Here is a 21,724-nt window from a genome sequence, read left to right as displayed (position 1 = left end):
GAATGAATGAATGAATGAATGAAAGAAACCCAAGCCTGCCAGACCTCAAAAGTTCAGAGAACTGTTTTCTCTGGCTGGTTCTTCATTCAGACGATATTTTCTCCTCCTGACATTTTATAGTCTTCCGGCCTCCATGCGCAAGGAACCATGTAAAGGTTCTGAGCCTTGAAACCAGACAATATATTTCCCTGTTACCTTTCGCTTGAATCTTCTCTGTATTTAGCAACCAGTCATAGAACACTGACCATGTACCAAGCGCTATGCTAAGTGCTGAACACATAGAGCTGAATAAAGCACAGAACTACCCTTGGTACAGTTATTGAGGTTTTAATAATACATAATTTGACTACATTTCTTAGATTTCGCGTCGTGACGTTTTCAGCCTCTCAAACTGCATCGCCTACGCACAGAAGCTTCCCGAATCTCAGACGAGACACAACAAAGCTGCGCGCCGCCCTCGCCCCGCCCGCGGGCGCGGCGGTGACAGGCCCTCGGCCCCGCCCACACCGCGGCGCCACACCTCCAACCCGCCTCCAGCCTTGCCTCCCCTGGCCCTTGGCCCCGCCCACACCGCCTCGCCCCGCCCCAAGCCGCGCTGTGCTCCAGGGGCGGGGGCCCACGGCGGCCACTCACTGAGCCCCACGGGCCGCAGCGGCAGTGACGTAGGGTTGGCGCACGGATCCGTTGCGGCTGCAGCTCTGCAGTCGGGCCGTTCCTTCGCCGCCGCCGGGGGTGGCGGTGTAGCTGCGCAGCGTCGCGCGCGCTACCGCACCCAGGTTCGGCCCGCAGGCGTCTGGCAGCCCAGCGCCATCTTCATCGAGCGCCATGGCCGCAGCCTGCGGGCCGGGAGCGGCCGGGTACTGCTTGCTCCTCGGCTTGCATTTGTTTCTGCTGACCGCGGACCCTGCCCTGGGCTGGAACGACCCTGGTGAGTGCTGCCAGGGCCCTCAGGCGCTTCGTTCGCCCTTTTCCGCCGCCGTCAGCCGGTGCAGGCTCCCCTGCGTTTCCGTGCGCCGTCTCCCCGGAGCCTGGGTGCCCGGATTCCTCATGTCTGGCCTCTTTGCTGTTCGTGCTCTCCCTGGTTCCACTGCTCTTCCCAGGCGTCTTGGGAGGCGGGTAGGAACGGCTCGAGTGGGCGGGGCGGGACGGCTGGGGATCCTTAAGGTCCCCTTTCTCCCTGCCCCGGACTCCCGGAATTTGCCCATTGTCGTCTTTCTCATCTCTCAGTATAACTGGAGAGCTGGACACTCACCTGCGCATCTGCTTTGTTGTTATGGCTGTGTGATGTCATCGTGGCCTGCTGTTGTCATGGCTGCCTGTTGCTATCGCCGGCCGTTGCCTGCCACTGGCAGCCTCTGAGTCACCCTTAGCGGACAGGGCTGCAGACCTCGCAGGTCTGTTAGCAGAATCGCAGATTGCACTCTTTTTTGTTTTTGAGTCGGAGTCTCACACTGTCGCCCCGGCTGCACTGCAGTGACGTGATCTCGGCTCACTGCAACCTCCGCCTCCTGGGTTCAAGAGATTCTCCTGCCTCGGCCTCACCGGTAGCTGGGATTACGGGTGCCCACCACCATGCCTGGCTAATTTTTTGTATTTTTAGTAGAGACGGGGTTTTACTATGTTGGCCAGGCTGGTCTCGACCTCCTGACCTCGTGATCCACCCGCCTTATCCTCCCAAAGTGCTGGGATTACAGGCGTGAGCCACCGCGTTTTTATGAGAACCGCTGCCTCTTATCTGACGATTGCAGTGATGTACATCGCGCGGCATCAGCTCTTCCCATTGGCTTTCACCGTAGAGAAGAATTTAAAAAATAATTTTCTCGTTTTTTTTTTTTTTTTTTTTGGTGATGGTACATGATAAGTGGGTTTTAGGAAAGAGGTTCTTTTATGTCAGTACAGTATTAAAATTGTCTAAGGAATTTTCATGGGATCAGTAATATTCCGTGCAATTAATACGTATATGTCTATATACTTAGATACAGATTTTGACTTTTTCCATGTAATAAATGACGCATGCTGTTACATTGGAATTCTGTAAAAAAAAAGAAAAATAAATAAAACGACATCACTTTTGGTTTGCGAAGTAAAGATGGCATGGAAAGCATATTGCCTTTGTGATTTGGTGATTGGAAATGCCTGCATTGTCGAATTTAAGCAACAGGTTTATTTCTGTAATAGCCTATTCTTACATGCTGAAATGAGAGAGAAGGTGCTATTTGCAAGCACATCACGTTGAGTAGTCATTTGATGTGGACGTTTTATTACCAAAAAATAAAAAGCCAAGTTGTGTTTAAATGTCTGTACGTTTTTCTTTTGTATTTCTAGAAAGCTGTGTATGAGTGGGAGACTTGATCAGAATTACAAGTGAAAAAACCTAGAATGAAACTTTAATTTGTTGAACTTTGAATCAGTTCGTAAATAAATTTAATAAAGGAAGTTTGCAGTTGAAGAGTCAGAAGAACTATAAAAACTATAAAAGAAGAACCAAATTTAAATTAAAGATGAACCACTTCCTGGTTTGTCTACGCTGTAAAACTATTGTTCTGGAACACAAAGCACCACAATATTTTGCAGAGTAAACTCAATTGTTTTATGTAAATTCTACTTCAAAGTTTACTTTGAGGAACTTTTTTGTTTTGTTTTGTTTTTTTGAGACAGTTTCGCTCTTGTCGCCCAGGCTAGAGTGCAGTGGCGCGATCTCGGCTCACCGCAACCTCTGCCTCATGGGTTCAAGCGATTTTCCTGCCTCAGCCTCCCGAGTAGCTGGGATTACAGGCATGCACCACCATGCCTGGCAAATTTTGTATTTTTAGTAGAGACAGGGTTTCTCCGTGTTGGTCAGGCTGGTCTTGAACTCCCAACCTCAGGTGATCCGCCCGCCTTGGCCTCCCAAAGTGCTGGGATTACAGGCGTGAGCCACCGCGCCCGGCACTTTGAGGAACTTTTTTAATGAAGATACTTTATTGACATACTCTTTATTAAGTCCTTTACTAAAGCATTAATCAGCTCCCTAATTTATCTTTTGTTTGACTTGGATGCCATTACTTTAGCTCACATTGAGCAGTAATTTGTCTGGAAAAAAAATTAGCACCATTCTAAAGAGATTACCAATGAATTTTCAAAATTCCTTATTGAATGTAATCTTATATTAAGTTACTCTTCCGGGTGTTGGGAATATAGCAGTGAACAAAACAGTGTCTTGCCTCCAAGGACTTTACCTCTATTGGGGAGAAATAGACAATAAACAGATAAACATGTAAATAGCATGCTATATTGTGAAAATTGGTATGCACCGTGTATGATAAACAGGGTAAGGAGGACATGGTGTGCGGGCAGAAGTGGAGACTTAAAAAACGTACATTGGTCAGGGAAGTCACTGTTAGGGTGACATTTGACTGGAAACCTGAAGTTGGGAGGAGGAGTAAATGACCTGAAATTACTTATATCTTTAAAGGCTCATTTGGGCTGCTCTGTGGAAAACAGACCGAAGAGGGTAGGAGGGAAGCAGGGAAACCAGTGAATTAATATATATTGCTGTCTATTTTAATATTGTACGGTAAGTTAGAGTGGTGACCGCTTGGCCCAGGGCAGGAGCAGTGGAGAGCTGGTTAGAGTAGCTGGATTCTCTTGTCACCTGTTTGGAAGGTGGAGCTAACATGATCTTCTGAAGGATTAGATGTAGGAGTGAGAGGAGAGAAGATGAGAAATCCAAGGTTTTTGGCTTGAGCAACTAGAAGCATGGAGTTAACCATTTCCTGAGATGTGGAAGAATGTGGGATGATCAGGTTTAGGGGAGTTTGGTTTTGTTTATCTTGTTTGAGACCTGCCGTGGATTTTGATTTATGAGTCGAGTTCAGGGAGCTCCTGTGTCCCTTGACTGATCTAACTAGTGGGGCGTGGGTATTAGAATTTTGTTCTTGGACCTTAAGAATCTCTAGGGAAGAAAGATGCTATAGGATTATGGTAATGCTATTCCATCTTAAAACTTTCAGTAATATTTATCATACCTGATCACCTGTCATGCTTCAAGTACTCTGCCAGGTAATAAATTATATCTAAGCTTCACAACAAATTTCAAGGTTGATAATATTTTAATTTTGTAGGTGAGGAAACTTCTACACAGGTAAATTATAAATGCCTTGGCCAAAGTCACAGCCAGTTAGTGACACCAACTTAGTTCAGTGTTCTTTGCATTATTGCAACTCTGTTACAATAAATTCAATTTATTATTTCTGTTATTTAGTTGATTAATACAGTCTGATTTTTCTAAACCATTGAACATTTTCATTGTCTTATTTTTTATGTATGAGGAGGTAGTTTGTGTTTAATGTAGCATAGTTTATTTGAATATAGTTCTTGGAAATTTTAGATCTGTAGCCCATGTGGAATTAAATTTTTATATAGCTTTAGGTGGATTTTCTTGTGGCTGCATAGTCAATTATGCCAGTGCTATTTATTAAAGAAGACATCTTTTATCCATTAAATTAAAAAGACCACTTTATGTTACTGAATTCCCAAATGTATCTTGATTTATTTCTGATCTTTCTTTTGTTTCACAATTTCCTTGTCTCTGTTCCAATTCCCTACTATTTTGATTATAATCTTTTTTTTTTTTTTTTTTGAGATGGAGTTTCACTCTTGTCGCCCAGGCTGGAGTGCAGTGACAGCAGTATCAGCTCACTGCAACCTCCATCTCCTGGATTCAAGTGATTCTCCTGCCTCAGCCTCCCAAGTAGCTGGGACTATGGGCGTATGCCACCACGTCCAGCTAATTTTTGTATTATTAGTAGAGATGGGGTTTCACCATGTTGTCCAGGCTGATCTCGAACTCCTGACCTTAGGTGATCTGCCGTCCTTGGCCTCCCAAAGTGCTGGGGTTACAGGCGTGAGCCACTGTGCCTGGCTGATGATAATAATTTTATAGTAACCTTTACTATCTGGTAACCTATGTGTTCTTTTTCAAAAAAAAATTGTCCACAGGACATTTAACATAATTTCTTTCCCCAAAAAACCCTATTGGGTTCCTGGTTGGAAGTATATTTAGGTCTCTTTATATATATATATATTTTTTATATAGATAGGGTATTGACCTTAAGTTTATTAGATTGATTAGATTCATATTAAATACTTGTGGGAAATGCATCATAGGAGATGTTGTAACATCAGTTTGTTCCACCATTAGCAAAGCGATGGTTGGCAAACCCAGCCAGACTTTTTCCTTTAGAGCTTTTGAATATATTTCTCCATTTTCTTTTTCTATCCTGTTGAGATACCTGAAGCTTTTCTAAGTCTTATCTTTTCTATATGGCTTGCTTTCTCCCTATTCTTCTGGCAATTTGTAGAATCTTTTTTTGTCTTCAGTGTTCTAAAATTTACTTTTTGTGTGCCTTTGTGTGGTCTGTTTCTCAGGCCTGGGTATTTGTTGGGCCCTTTCAGTATGACAACTCAAGTCCTTCAGTGTGGGAACTTTTCTTGAATTACAGCCTGGAGTTTGTCTAATCAGATTCTCTTGTTCATTCTTTCAGAAGCCCTTGTTGGATTTTTGGACTTCTGAACTGGTCCTGAACTGGTAATTTTCTTGTTTTTTTTTTTTCCCCCTACTGTCTTTTTTCTTTCTTTCTTTTTTTTTTTTTTTTTTTGAGACGGAGTCTAGCTCTGTCCCCCAGGCTGGAGTGCAGTGGCACCATCTCGGCTCACTGCAACCTCTGCTTCCCGGGTTCAAGCGATTCTCCTGTCTCAGCTTCCTGAGTAGCTGGGATTACAGGTGCCCGCCACCATGCCTGGCTAATTTTTGTATTTTTAGTAGAGACGGGGTTTCACCATATTTGCCAGACTGGTCTCGAACTCCTGACCTTGTGATCCGCCTGCCTCGGCCACCCAAAGTGCTGGGATTACACGCGTGAGCCACCGTGCCCGGCCTTTCTCTCCTACTTTCTATCTTTTTGCTCTACTTTCTTTTTTCCTTTTCCTTTTTTTTTTCAGATGGAGCCTTGCTCTATCAGGCTGGAGTGCAGTGGCACAATCTTGGCTCACTGCAACCTCTGCCTCCTGGGTTTAAGCAATTCTCCTGCCTCAGCCCCCCGAGTAGCTGGGACTATAGGCACGCGCCACCATCCCCAGCTAATTTTTGTATTTTTAGTAGAGCCGGGGTTTCACCATGTTTGCCAGGATGGTCTTGATCTCTTGACCTCGTGATCCACCTGCCTCGGCCTCCCAAAGTGCTAGGATTACAGGCATGAGCCACCACGCCTGGCCTCTTTTTGCTTTACTTTCTAGAAGATTTTCTTTTAACAGTTCTGTCGTATGTATGTATTTATTTATTTATGTTTTGTGACAGGGTCTCACTCTATCACCCAGGCTGGAGTGCATGGCTCACTGCAGCCTCAACCTCCCCAGGCTCAGGTGATTCTCCCACCTCAGCCTTCTAAGTAGCTGGGACTGCAGGTGTGTGCCACCACACCTGGCTAATGTTATAATTTTTTTTGTAGAGACAGGGTTTTGCCGTGTTGCTTAGGCTGGTCTTAAACTCTTGGGCTCAAGTGATCTGCTTGCCTTGGCCTCCCAAAGTGCTGGGATTACAGGCATGAGCCACTGCACCTGGCAGTTCTGTTGTTTTTAATCTTGGCTGTCCTGTTTTTAATTTCCAAAAGCTCTTGTTTTTTCTCTGAGTATTCCTTTTAAAAATGATTGTTTTATTAATGCAGTCTTTTTCTCTGATCTCTCTGAGGATATTACAGTGTTTTTTTTTTTTTTTTTTGAGACGGAGTCTCGCTCTGTCGCCCAGGCTGGAGTGCAGTGGTGCAATCTCGGCTCACTGCAAGCTCCGCCTCCCGGGTTCACGCCATTCTCCTGCCTCAGTCTCCCGAGTAGCTGGGACTACAGGCGCCCGCCACTGCGCCCGGCTAATTTTTTGTATTTTTAGTAGAGATGGGGTTTCACCGTGGTCTCGATCTCCTGACCTCGTGATCCGCCCACCTCGGCCTCCCAAAGTGCTGGATTACAGTGTTTTTAAAAAAGTTTTCTTCTTGTGCGTCATCTCTTTTTTCCTCCTGCTTCCTTTTGTTGTTGTTTTGTCCTGGTTGCTGTATTTCATGTTAGGGGCTGTTTTGTCTGTTTAATGTTACTGTAACACAATACCAAAGACTGGGAAATTTATTAAAAAACTGAATTCATTTCTCACAGTTCTGGAGGCTGAGAAGTTCAATATTAAGGTGCTGGCATCTGGTGAGGGCCTTCTTGCTGCGTCATCCCATGGTGGAAGGCAGAAAGGGGAGAGAGTGAGAGGGGAAAGGGGCCTAACTCATCCTTTTATCAGGAGTCCACTCCTGCGATAACTAACCCAGTCCTGCAAGAACAGCATTAATCTATTCACGAGGGCAGAGCCCTCTTAAAGATTCCATCTTTCAACACTGTTGCATTGGGGATTAAGTTTCCAACATGTGGAACTTTGGGGAACACATTCAAACCATAGCAGGGACTTTCCTCATATTTTTAGTAATACTTGGCTCCCTGCTCATGGTTAACTCTGGAGAACCAAAAAGCTCATTGGAAGCTATCAGTGTGCAGTTGCACTTTTGATTTTGAACTTCACAACAGGGTGACCTAGGTTGCTCTTTTTTGGAGGAAGTTCCTGATGTCAGTATTTAGGTACTTCTTCTTGGTTAGATTACCAAGGGAATAGTCATCCAGTCTCCCACAAGAGGACAAGGGGATGGCTGTTAGCATTTTGTGCACCATGCGGGGAAGGAGAACTGTGCTTTCAGCAGTCAGAGTGCGCACAGTCACTTGGGTTCCCTGTTTGGTTGTTTTTGTACCCATGCCCTTTACTATGCCAGATGGTCCCCAATGCAAATCCCTTCAGTTTTATCCTCTCCAGAGAATACATCTCCAGACAGTTTCGTTAGTGGGGAAGAGGGAGTTAGAACAGTGTGGAGTTGGGGAGAGGATCTGGGAATATGGCTTCCTCTCAAGTAGCTTTCACCCTGTAGTGTGTATTCCAGGCATCTCCCATTCCAGAGCTGCCATTTCCCGTTTTTTTTTTTGTTTTTTTTTTTTTTTTAGGGATTCTGTTATGTACATCAGGTTGATTCTCAGTTTCCCCCTTTGCTGTTCTGGCATTTGTCTTTCACTTAGGTGTAGTCATCTACCACTAGTCCATTTGCTTTCTCCTTCCAAAATTCTGCTGTCATCTCCTCTTTGGTTTTACCTGACCACAGTCATTCACATCATCAAAACAATGTATTTATTATAGTTTTAGTAGAATTTTGGGAGGCTGCAAATTCTGCTAATCTGACAGGTTGAATATAGGGAATTGGGTATTCACAAAATGGTAGAAAGCGATGCCTATTACATCTGCCACATTGAAAAATAGATTGTTCGTGTCAAGCTTCATGACAGCCAGGAAGCTGATTAGAGGATACTATCAGTTTGAAAACTCATGGTCTCCATGCCTGTGTTTACTAGCTGAAGGACAGAGCACTGTATAAGTCTAGGGTCTGCTTTCCAGATTTTGCTCGAGTCCCTCTGGTTGGCAGAACTGAAATTGCTTTTGGCAACTATAGCTGCAAGAGGTTTTGGGATTCCTTTTGCTTTGCAGGAAGGCATACCTGTTTGAGGGTGAAGTGGATGTTGACTGAGCCAATCCACAGCATCTTCCATCAATAATCCACAACATGATAAATAGGAAGACTTTGTCCTTATTTTCCAATAATGCATAGAAATTCATTTTTTTGTTTTTTTGGGATTGAGTTTCATTCTTGTTGCCTAGGCTGGAGTGCAATGGTGTGATCTTGGCTCACTGCAACCTCCTCCTCCCAGGTACAAGCGATTCTCCTGCCTCACCCTCCCAAGTAGCTGGGATTACAGGCATGTGCCACCACTCCCGGCTAATTTTGTATATTTAGTAGAGATGGGGTTTCGCCGTGTTGGCTAGGCTGGTCTCGAACTCCTGAGCTCAGGTGATCCACCTGCCTCGGCCTCCCAAAGTGCTGGGATTACAGGTATGAGCCACCACACCCGACCTAGAAATTCATTTTTGCACATGAATGCCAGACATAATTTTATTGTTTTGACTCCTCCTTTCAAAGTCTCTTGTCAGTATGTTTTAAATTTTTTAGTTTGTGAAATAAAGTTTTGATTTTAAAAATTATGAAATACCTAAAGTATTTAAACATACAGAAGTGTACAATGAACCTACATGTAGTCATCACCCAGTTTTATTGAATCTTTATATTTTGCCATATTTGCTACAAATCCCCCACTTCCAGTAATAAAACATTAGGAATAGAGCTAAAATCTCTTTTCTTTCTCTCTCCCTAGACTAGATACTTATTTGAATTTGGTGTTAAATCCTTCCCATACATGTTTTCATGTTGTTATTATATACATATAGACATTAACAGTATGTAGCACTGTTTTGCCTTTTTTAAAGGTTTATGTAAAGTTATCATACAAAACATTCTGCAACTTGTATTTTGTTTAAAATGTTTTTGCCATCTATCTGGTTTGATACATGAATTCTAGTTCACTCATTTTAACTGCTATGTAATATTCCACTGTAATAGGTCAGAATGTGTTAATCTCTTCACCTGTTGATGGACATTTGAAGCATTAAATGTGCTTCAGGAACATGCTTATATTTTTGCCATTTTAATTAACCACTATTATTATTACACAGTAGTACAATGTTTCAGGTTAATTAACTTTTTCTTCTTTTGATTTAGCAAAAATGATGTACAACTTGTGCTGTAGAAGCATCTGGCCTGAAATGCAGGGAGATCTTAAAAGTGTGACCTGAATTTTGTTCAGAAGGCCTGAATGTTGTTGGGATAGTTTTGAGAAATAGATTCATCCTCTCTTAGCCATCCTCAGAAGGCAAGAAAGGCATTTCCTATGACGAGAGTTTCGTTAGGATGAACCTTTCTTTCTCTGACACGATACTTACTTTGTGTTCCTCTGTTTTCTTGCTGTTTCAGACAGAATGTTGCTGCGGGATGTAAAAGCTCTTACCCTCCACTATGACCGCTATACCACCTCCCGCAGGCTGGATCCCATCCCACAGTTGAAATGTGTTGGAGGCACAGCTGGTTGTGATTCTTATACCCCAAAAGTCATACAGTGTCAGAACAAAGGCTGGGATGGGTATGATGTACAGGTAATATCCACTACAGTGATAGCAGTCTAAATGGGGTTTTTATTCAGTAAATTGTTTATTGGGACATTATTCAGTCTTTTGAGGGTGCACCTACGGAAATCTCAGATCAGCCTAAAATATGTAAGTAAATCAATCACTCTTCCTGTGGAAGAAATGGCCTCCAAAAGAAATGAACCAATTTTAAAGCCTGAAAATACTCATTTTAGTTTTTGTATCGTGACCTCCTTCTAAGATATTTGTAAATTTTCACAACTTTTTATATACTTGAGGGTGAGGGATAGGGGATCTCTTATGGTTGTCATTTTCCTGTCGTTCCTCAAAGAATACCAACCTACCCTTAAGACAAAGTTAAGATAATTAGGAATTATAGATCGTAAATAGTAGGGGTTCATATATCTCTATTGTGCTTCTAGCACTTGATTTTAAAATTGTCTTAGAACTGAGGGTGGTTACTTTTGAATGGAAGCATTTCAGCAGGTTTCATTTATTGCCTTTGGGACGCTGGTGTTTTGTATACGAGCAGAGCATCTCCTTGAAGTTCCAAAACTGAATATGCTTTAGAGATAGATTTTATTAAATGAATTCAGTTTAAATCACTAGTTACATATTTCTACTTTGTATTCTGACTGCTTTCAAAAGGGATTTAAGACGACTGGTCACAAGGCAAGAAACTTGTGTTGATGATTTCCCCTCTCCTTCAGAATGATGTTCTTGTTTGATACAACCTTTATGCGTGGTCTTTGCAATTCAGAGAGGAAGTTGATGTGTACTGGGTGATACTTACTTCACAATATTTTCCCCCAGTACTGCTAAGTTGAATCATAGAATTCTCTGGGTTATAGCAGAAGTCTCACTCCCACTTTACTTATGACTTTTAGAGTCTTGATGGGAAAAAAAGGCAGTAATGGTGATGTCATTCATTAAACATGTATTAATTGCAATATACAAAAGTGAATAAGGTAGAATGAAGAAACTGTCTTACTAGTAGAAGAGGTAAGACAGGCACTCAGATTACATGTAGGTCCCAACACAACATTATAAAGTCACGTCTGGTTGGAGCCATTGGGACTTAAAGGATGAGACATTTGTGCTGTGTTAGGAAGGAATGATAACATTTTTAGAGAGGAAAGGCTAGAGAAGGGAATAGCATGAGCAAAGGAATGTTGAGCATATCATACATTGGCTTATGTTTAGTAGCAGGAGAGAGGCCATTTAGTAGCAGGACAGAAACTCCTTCTATTCCAAGAGTTGAAATTTAAATACAGTACTTAGAAGCTACTTGTAGTACACACGATTAAGGAAGTGGTAGTTAACATGAAATACCAATACAAGTTTAGCTTGTTTTATTTACCTAAGTCAACAAACTTATGAATCTTCCTCCAAATGAAATTATTTTAAAAACAGTGTAGTAACAGCAACAAAAGGAAAACTGCATCTTATCCAAATGAAAAACTTTTGACTATCAAAGGACATCATCAAGAAAGTGAAAAGACAACCTACAGAATGGGAGGAAGCTTAGCAAATCATAATTGGTGAGGGACTTGTATTTAGAATATAAAATAACTCTTACAACTCAGTAAGAAAACAACCAAGTTAAAAATGGCAGAGCATCTGAATAGACATTTCTACAAGGAAGATATATAAGTAACAAATAAGCACATGAGAAGTGTTCCTTATTGTTAGCCATCAGAGAAATGCAAATCAAAGCCACAGTAAGATACCACTTCACACTCAGTAGGAAGGCTATAATAAAAAAGATAACAAGGCTGGTGAGGATGTCGAGAAATTGGAACCCTCATACACTGCTGTTGGGAATGTGAAATGGTCCAGCTGCTTTGGAAAATTGGCAGTTCCTCAAAAGTTTAAACGTAGAGTTACCATGTATGCCTCAGTCATTCCACTCCAAGGTATATACACCCCAGAGAATTGAAAACACATGTCCACACAAAAACTTGCATACAAATATACATAGCAGCATTATTCATAATAGCCAAAAAGTAGAAACAATTCAAATGTCCATTACTAATGAACGATAAATAAAAGGTGGTATATCCATGCAAAGAAATATTTAGCCATAAAAAAGTGAAATAGTAATACATGCTACAACGTGGATGAATCTTGAAAATGTTATGCTAAGTGAAAGAAGCCAGTCACAAAAGACCACATATTGTATTATTACATTCCTGTGAACTGTCCAGTTAGGGAAATGCATATAGACAGAAAGTTGGTTGGGAGGTGTGCGGGGGGAGAATGGAGAGTGACTGCTAATGGGCACAAGATTTCTTTGGGGTGACGAAAATATTCTAAAATTGATTGTGGTGACAGTAGCACAACTGTGAATATACTAAAACCATTGAAATGGGTGAATTGTATGGTATGTGTGAATTATATTTCAATAAGGCTATTATAAATGAAGTAAAATAGTGTGAACTTTGAAAGAGGAAAATAATTTGTACAAAAATTTGCAGAAGGGCAACAGAACCAATTAAATCTACTTTAGCTTGTATCTTTTTTCATTTTTTTTGAGACGGAGTCTCCCTCTGTCGCCCAGTCTGGAGTACAGTGCAGTGACATGATCTTGGCTCACTGCAACCTCTGCCTCTGGGTTCAAGTCGTTCTCCTGCCTCAGCCTCTATTTTTGAAGTAGCTGGGATTACGGGCGCCTGCCACCATGCCCACCTCATTTTTGTATTTTTGGTAGAGATGGGGTTTTGCCATTTTGGCTAGGCTGTTCTTGAACTGCTGACCTCAGGTGATCCGCCCACCTTGGCCTCCCAAAGTGCTGGGATTACAAGCATGAACCACCGCGCCTGGCCTTTAGCTTGTATCTTAAGAGTTAAAGAAGCATATTGCTTTTTCACCACAAAATATAGAATGTAGACCAAACTTGGGCATATATTTTTCTATAAGGTGGACATTTTTGGGGCTAGCCTGGGTTCTTTTTGCATTTTTCTAAATATCTTTAAAAAATACAAGAGAATTACATAGAATTGGACCCTGGAAAGTTAGTCCATGGTTTTATAAAATTTGTGTAGAAAAGTTTTTTTCTCTGAAAGTTATGTAATATCTCTGTTGCTTTGTGTAGCTACCAGACATTCATATATGATGCTGTTTTGAGCCTTAACATCTTTTAAGAAATCTGGATTTTTAAAGAAAGCATCTTGAACAACAGTGGCAAAAAGTTGACATTTTGGCAGTTTGCTTAAATTTTATAAATTGTAGAATACTTAATATGTTCAGATGGATATATAACATGTATATGTAAAGAATAAAGAATAGTAATAAAACGAATACTCATATACGCAATATCCAGCATAAGAAGTAGAACACAGATACCACCATTATCTTTGAAGCCCCTCATTTTCCTTCCCTTAGACATGAATACTTACCGTTGTGAATTTTGCGGATCATTCCCTTGCTTCATTTTGCAATTTTATGATGGATATATAGCCCAAGTAACATTTTTTTTTTTTCTCTTGAGACAGAGTCTTGCTCTGTTGCTCAGGCTAGAGTGCAATCACGATCTCAGCTCACTGCAACCTCCGCCTCCCAGGTTCAAGTGATTCTCCTGCCTCAGCCTCCTTAGTAGCTGGGATTATAGGCGCCTGCCACTGCGCCTGGCTAATTTTTGTATTTTTAATAAAGATGGGGTTTCACCATCTTGGCCAGGTGGGTCTCGAACTCCTGACCGCGTGATCCACCCGCCTTGGCCTCCCAAAGTGCTGAGATTACAGGTGTGAGCCACTGTGCCCGGCCCCCAAGTAACATATATTAAATGAAAAAAATGTTTGTTTCTAATAGTCTGTTTCTATTTTTCTTCACAGTGGGAATGTAAGACGGACTTAGATATTGCATACAAATTTGGAAAAACTGTGGTGAGCTGTGAAGGCTATGAGTCCTCTGAAGACCAGTATGTACTAAGAGGTTCTTGTGGCTTGGAGTACAATTTAGATTATACGGAACTTGGCCTGCAGAAACTGAAGGAGTCTGGAAAGCAGCACGGCTTTGCCTCTTTCTCTGATTATTATTATAAGTGGTCCTCTGCGGATTCCTGTAACATGAGTGGATTGATTACCATCGTGGTACTCCTTGGGATTGCCTTTGTAGTCTATAAGCTGTTCCTGAGTGACGGGCAGTATTCTTCTCCTCCACCGTACTCTGAGTATCCTCCATTTTCCCACCGTTACCAGAGATTCACCAACTCAGCAGGACCTCCTCCCCCAGGCTTTAAGTCTGAGTTCACAGGTATGTTTCCCTCACAGTGGCCATAAATAGGGCGGGTGTGAGGTTAGTACATCCTGTGCTTGGTTCTGAAATAGAAAATCGTTGCATTGGGAAACCAAAGGAGGTTTGTCTTCTCATTTTGTTTTTTACTTTCAACTTCTTTTACCTCTTCTGTTTGGCTCTCTCCCAAGGTATATTGTGGTTGCTATGTTAATGCCTGATTGGCCGGGCGCGGTGGTTCACGCCTGTAATCCCAGCACTTTGGGAGGCTGGGGTGGGCAGATCACTTGAGGTCGGGAGTTTGAGACCAGCCTGGCCAAGATGGTAAAACGCCGTTCTGACTAAAAATACAAAAATTAGCCGGGTGTTGTGGCGGGCACCTGTGATTCCAGCTACTTGGGAGACTGAGGCATGAGAATCGCTTGAACCCAGGAGGTGGAGGTTGCGGTGAGCCGAGATTGCGCCACTGCACTCCAGCCTGAGTGACAGAGTGAGACCCTGTCTCCAAAAAAAAAAAAAAAGCCTGATTAAATTATAAATACTCTTAATCAGAGAAACTTGATCAACTTTGCTAATAATCATTTGCCCTGACCCCTGTCTCACACTATACATAAAAATTAATTCTTTAAGTATTATACCTCTCAACGTAAAAGGTAAAACAATTAAGTTTCCAGAATAAAACATAGGAGAATATTTGTTATGACCTTAGGATAGGGAAAGATTTCTTAAACAGAACATAAAAAGTACTAGCCATAAAAGAAAACATGGGTAAATTAGACTTTATTTAAATTAAGAACATCTAATCATCAAAAGGCACTATTAGGAGAGTGAAAAGGCAAGCTACAGACTGGGAAAAATTTACGAAACGTATTTCCGGCATATATATATATATATATAAAAAACGTATTTCCGGTAGAACATAAAATGAACTCCTGTAAATCTGAGCAACAGGCAGACAAGCCCTCCAAAGAGGACTTGAATGCCCATTTTATAATAAGAGAAGACATCTACTTCACCAGTCCCCAGCCTTTTTGGCACCAGGGACCAGCTTTGTGGAAGACAATTTTTCCACAGACTAGGGGGGTTGGGGTGGGCTGGGGTGGGGAGAGAAGGTTTTGGGATGATTAAAGCATATTACATTTATTGTGTACTTTATTTATGTTGTTATTACATTGTAATATATAATGAAATAATTAACAACTCATGTAATGTAGAATCAGTGGGAGCCCTGAGCTTGTTTTCCTGCAACTGGATGGTCCCATCTGGGGGTGATGGGACACAGTGACAGATCATCAGGCATTAGATTCTCATAAGGAGCTTGCAACCTAGATCCCTCGCATGTGCAGTTCACAGTAGGGTTTGTGCTCCTATGAGAATCTAATGCTGCTGCTGATCTGACAGGAGGCCGAGCTCAGGTAGTAATGCAAGTGATGGGGGAGTGGCTTTAAATAGAGTTGAAGCTTCAGTCGCTTGCCTGCTGCTCACCTCCTGCTGTGTGGCTCAGTTCCTAACAGGCCATGGACCAGTACTGGGGTCCCAACCCATGATTTACATGGTTAATAGAAATAAGAAAAGGTGCTTAGCATCATTAGTCTCCCGAGAAGTGCAGATGAAAACCACAGGGAGATTATTTTTAGCCACCAGATAACCACCATAATGGCTAACATTAAAAAGACAGAGTACCAAGTATGGGCAAGGATGTAGAGTGACTGGAACTTTCATACTTTGCCGGTAGGAGTTAAAATGGTAAAACAACCCAAACATGCATACCCAATTCTATTCCTACATAAATACCTGGGAGAAGTGAATGCATGGTGCACCAAGAAAGATGCACAGGAATGTTCATAGCAGTTTTATTTATAACTGCCAAAAAATGGAGGTGGAATATCCATAAACATTAGAATGGGACTGTGTAAATTTTTCACACGGTGGAAGACACATGAGTTAAGAAAAAAACTGATAATGCAATGGTAGGATTGACTCCCATAGACATAATGATGTGCCGGACACAGAATACATACTTTGTGATCCTGTTTAGAAAAAGTTCATGAATGGACAGAATTAAAATATGGTAAGAGAAGTTAAAGTAGTGCTGATCTCTGACACAGATGGGAATCTATTAGGAGTTGTCATGAGGGAGCCTTCTGGGGTGCCAGAAATGGTTTATTGGTGTGGGAGGTGGTTACATGGATAGGTACATATGTACAAATTTGTTGTGCCACACGTGTAAGATTAGCACACTTTCTTATATATATGTATACATCAGTTGAAACTTCCTCTGAGCAGAAGATACTTTTTAGGTCCCTTTGAGATCTGACTTCCCAACTGACACAAATAAATATCTGGCTGCCTTCCCTTGGATTCCTCGGTTAGAGACTGAGGCACAGCTCTCATCTGGAGCTCTTAGAGACTCCACTTAGAGTTTGTACTGCAGAGAGAAAGTAACCCTGAAAAGTGGGGTGATTTTCTAGTAGCTGATTGAGCAGGGCAGATGTCATTTTATAGCAAGACCCTCCCCAGTCCCAAAATCTATCCCTCTCCTCCCATATCTATGGGAAATGCTCTCCCTCATTATAAACCAGTATTTTACAAATACCTTTTTGAATACAACTTGTTAATAACTTGATGCCTGAGTATTATTAATAATTCAGTACAGATGAAATAATTGAAATGTTATATTATATTTGCTTTTGTAGACTGTCATGTTTAAGTGAGGATACATAATAAATCATTTTTATTTTAAGGACCGCAGAATACTGGCCATGGTGCAACTTCTGGTTTTGGCAGTGCTTTTACAGGACAACAAGGATATGAAAATTCAGGACCAGGGTTCTGGACAGGCTTGGGAACTGGTGGAATACTAGGATATTTGTTTGGCAGCAATAGGTAAGCTTTTTGCATTGATCTCACTTGCTCTTTAATTCAAGAGGCTTGTTTTGCTTACAATTTAACTGCATTTAGTTTTGCTAAGGAAAATAAATTGTGGTGACGTTAGCCTATTAAATAAGATTCTCTGGGAAGGGGGAAGGTACACTATATGTGTTTTGATCAGTATTGTGTATGTTATTTTCTTTCACTGTGTTTCTTCCTGTGTCACCCTCATAGATATTATGAGATAAGAAAAAGACTGCTTAGTTGACATCTGAGAAAATAAGAAGGCAGGAAAGAATACAGCATTTGGGGAACAGTTAGTCTGGTTTGGTAGGAGAATGATAAAAGTAAGGCTGGAAAGAGCTTGGGGCCAGATTTTGGAATATGAAGTATTAATGGTAGTTTAAGTTTAGATTTTATTCGAGTGCAAATTCAGAGAGAGCATTGACGACTCCTCACTTTTCCCCCATAGCAGTGACCATAATAATGGCAGAAATATGAAACGGTTTTTATTTCATGTTAACTCTGATATACCAGAACATTCAGGAAAAAATACTTGATAAAGATATTTTTTTCTGACAGTTTAGGAACAGGAAGGTATTTAAAAATTATAGCCACAAGAAAAAAATGCCTAACCTACTTTTATCCCTTTAAAGAGCGGCAACACCCTTCTCAGACTCGTGGTACTACCTGTCCTATCCTCCCTCCTACCCTGGCACGTGGAATAGGGCTTACTCACCCCTTCGTGGAGGCTCGGGCAGCTATTCGGTATGTTCAAACTCAGACACGAAAACCAGAACTGCATCAGGTAAGAGCAAAAAATACAAGTTCCTTTTACCTAGGAGTAAAGTACAGAAATAGTTTGGGAACTTTAGAAGATGATTATCTATTTAGCAACCATGGTTTTATTTGGTGTACCTACCAAAAATATTAATAGCACAGTTAACTGAGATCCCACTTCTAAACATTCTTTAAAAATCAAACAGGGATTTGATTTAGGCTTAGCTCTACCATAGACCAAGGTTTTAACTTGAACCTTACTGGGTGCTAGCTTCCACATATATTTAATTCTGTGATCTCTAGAGATCCTTTAAGTTGTAAACTAGACTTTTCTAAGTAGAAGCTTAAACTTAAAATTCAATAACATTCAAAAAAGATATTGAGGTATACTTTAATTTTCAAAAATATGATTATAATGTTTATTGGAATGCTCAGAGGATATTTTGTAAAAAGCAAAGATATAAAAAAACAAAGGAATAACTGGATTAAGCATCAAGCCTAATTGGCTGCTGCTGGGTAAGGAGGCCATGAGAGATTGCTCTGGAGTAGCTTTGTCTTTCAGGAGAAGGAAGTATAGAACAATGATTAATTCTTGAAATTGATAGAAAAATATATTTAAATATGTTTTAAAATGTGAGTAGAATTCTCATAATGCTGTTGTGGATATATATTGATACATTCAATTAAAAAAACTGGTACTACCTCCTAAAATTGAACCTATGCATACCTAGGACAGAGCAGTTTTGCTCTCAGATATATCGCCACAGAAATGCATACACTTGTGTGCTGGCAGATAAGCACAAGACTGTTCATAGCATCCCTATTCATAATTGCCCAAAACTGGAAACAGCCCACATATCCATCAGCAGTAAAATGGATGAATAAATTGAGTTATGTTTGCTGTATTGCAGTGGGTTACTGTGCAACTAAGAATAAGTAGTTGTGTGCAATAACATGGATAGATCTACTAAATATAAAGAAGCCAGACACAAAAGAATATATACACTATGATGATAGCAGTTACATTTTATAAAATACACATGCAAAAACAGGCAAAACTAATCTATGGTGTTACAGTATGAGATAGTGGGTACTTCTGGGAGGAAAAAAAGGAGTTGGGAGAATATATAAAAATATGACTAGGTAAGGCCAGGCACAGTGGCTCACAGCTGTAATCCCAGCACTTTGGGAAGCCGAGATGGGTGGATCACCTGAGGTCGGGAGTTCAAGACTAGCCTGCCCAACATGGTGAAACCCCGTCTCTGCTAAAAATACAAAAATTAGCTGGGTGTAGTGGCACATGCCTGTAATCCCAGCTATTTGGGAGGCTGAGGCAGGAGAATCGCTTGAACCCAGGAGGCAGAGGTTGCAGTAAGCCAAGATCGCTCCATTGCACTCCAGCCTGGGCAACAAGAGCAAAACTCTGTCTCAAAAAAAAAAAAAAAAAAAAAAAAAAAAAATATATATATATATATATATATATATATGGCTAGGTAAGACATCATGACAGAAAAATATTCATTCTCAGTGGAAAGAAGACTTGCACAAAATCATAACTATGAACTAGAAATGTATGGGAATTATATGAAAGAAAATCATAAAAACCAAATAATGTAAACCTGAAAATAATTGAGAGACTTTCTAGATAGGAAGACTTGTCATCCTGTAGCATGTGTGTGTGTGCACAGTGTCTTAAGTAACGCTTAAGCATCTAAAGTCCATAACCCTCCCCACATTACGTCTCTTACCACTGGAGTTGTGAGAGGTAGCAGGGCATGGCTTATGCGCCACTGGCCTCTGTCTTTTTGGCTTAGACTTTGAGTATTGCCTGTACCATGGTGGCCCCACTATAGAATGCATTCTCTTTTTTGGGGTCCTAACTGTCATTCCCAGCAACCATGTGTGAGTGTACTAGGCTCGATGATTGGGAAGGTTGCTGTGGGAGGTGATGCACTGTCCTGCTTAACCCAGTTCCACCTAGTGGCTCACTCTTTCCTTTCCTCCTATCTCATTCATTTGCTAACAATAAACATGTATGACTTGTAATTTTATAAGCAATTCTAATGCATTTTTAAAAACTAATGTAAATTTTACCCCTCTCATTCTAGGATATGGTGGTACCAGGAGACGATAAAATAGAAAGTTGCAGTCAAACACTGGATGCAGAAATTTTGGATTTTTCATCACTTTCTCTTTAGAAAAAGTACTACGTGTTAACAATTGGGAAAAGGGGATATTCAAAAGTTCTGTGGTGTTATGTCCATTGTAGCTTTTTGTATTCTATTATTTGAGGCTAAAAGTTGATGTGTGACAAAATACTTATGTGTTGTATGTCAGTGTAACATGCAGATGTATATTGCAGTTTCTGAAAGTGATCATTACTGTGGAATGCTAAGAATACATTAATTTCTAAAACCTGTAATGCCCTAAGAAGCATTAAGAATGAAGGTGTTGTACTAATAGAAACTAAGTACAGAAAATTTCAGTTTTAGGTGGTTGTAGCTGATGAGTTATTACCTCATAGAGACTATAATATTCTATTTGGTATTATATTATTTGCTGTTTGCTGTTCTTCAAACATTTAAATCAAGCTTTGGACTAATTATGCTAATTTGTGAGTTCTGATCACTTTTGAGCTCTGAAGCTTTGAATCATTCAGTGGTGGTGATGGCCTTCTGGTAAGTGAATATTACTTTCTGTAGGAAAAGGTAGAAAACAAGCATCTAGAAGGTAGTTGCGAATGACTCTGTGCTGGCAAAAATGCCTGAAACCTCTATATTTCTTCAGTTCATAAGAGGTAAAGGTCAAATTTTTCAACAAAAGTCTTTTAATAACAAAAGCATGCAGTTCTTTGTGAAATCTCAAATATTGTTGTAATAGTCTGTTTCAATCTTAAAAAGAATCAATAAAAACAAACAAGGGGTTTAGTCTCATTCTTTCTATTAGCCTAGGCACAAATAAATGTTACTTTTTGTTTTTTTAAACCCTTTTTCCCAAAGGGGAAAGTTCATGCAGAAGTTCTGTCTCCCTAACAGTAATTTTATGTGGTAGTCATACCTTAGTCTTTTGGTAAATGTTTTCAAAAAGTAATTTAGAAATGGTGTGGAAGCCTCTGCCAAAAAATAGCTTTTGAAAAAAATAATTAAATCTCCAAGCCTCCCAACCCATCAGAGATTGCATGGTTACACTTAGTTAAGCTTCATAACCTCAAAGCCCCAGTTTTATATCTTATGTGTTTAATGATTTTTGCCATTTAAAACTGCAGTTACTTTTCACCAACCAATAGGAACCAATTTAAAACAAACCCTTATTAAGACTATTGCATAATAGAACTATCCTCTTTTCATCAGTAAAACAGTAGAAATTTTAACTGATAGAAGAAACACAGCTTTATTTTATGTATATTCCACTAAATCCTTACCCCATTTCTCCTTAGTAGAAGGATATGGAGTAAAAGAGAATGTAGTTTGTTGCTTTTTTTTTTTTTTGAGACAGAGTCTCACCCTGTCACCAGGCTGGAGTGCAGTGGCATGATCTCGGCTCACTGCAACCTCCGCCTCCTGGGTTCAAGCAATTCTCCTGCCTCAGCCTCCTGAGTAGTTGGGATTACAGGCTCCTGTCACCAAGCCCAGCTAAGTTTTTGTATTTTTAGTAGAGATGGGGTTTCACTGTGTTGGCCAGGCTGGTCTCGAACTC

General features: G+C 40.7%; 1 protein-coding gene across 2 annotated transcripts; it reads left to right on the top strand.

The window, feature by feature from the left end:
- The first annotated feature begins 473 nt into the window (after positions 1-473).
- Positions 474-20,951, top strand: SARAF (store-operated calcium entry associated regulatory factor). Of its 2 annotated transcripts, none has more exons than XM_004046848.5 (6): positions 474-928; positions 9,975-10,153; positions 13,978-14,398; positions 17,122-17,263; positions 17,905-18,056; positions 20,137-20,951. In XM_004046848.5, exons 1-6 carry the CDS (start codon positions 826-828, stop codon positions 20,160-20,162), a joined length of 1,023 nt encoding a protein of 340 aa, XP_004046896.3. In that variant the 5' UTR covers positions 474-825; the 3' UTR covers positions 20,163-20,951. The 2 variants fall into 2 exon arrangements, with proteins under 2 accessions (XP_004046896.3, XP_063565247.1); XM_063709177.1 differs by having other exon boundaries at positions 656-928; positions 9,979-10,153.
- The last annotated feature ends 773 nt before the right edge of the window (positions 20,952-21,724 follow it).

Source organism: Gorilla gorilla, chromosome 7, assembly GCF_029281585.2.
Source record: "Gorilla gorilla gorilla isolate KB3781 chromosome 7, NHGRI_mGorGor1-v2.1_pri, whole genome shotgun sequence".
Lineage (NCBI taxonomy): Eukaryota > Metazoa > Chordata > Mammalia > Primates > Hominidae > Gorilla > Gorilla gorilla.
Note: the sequence above shows the minus strand (reverse complement) of the source record. Positions and strands in the feature narration are given on the sequence as shown.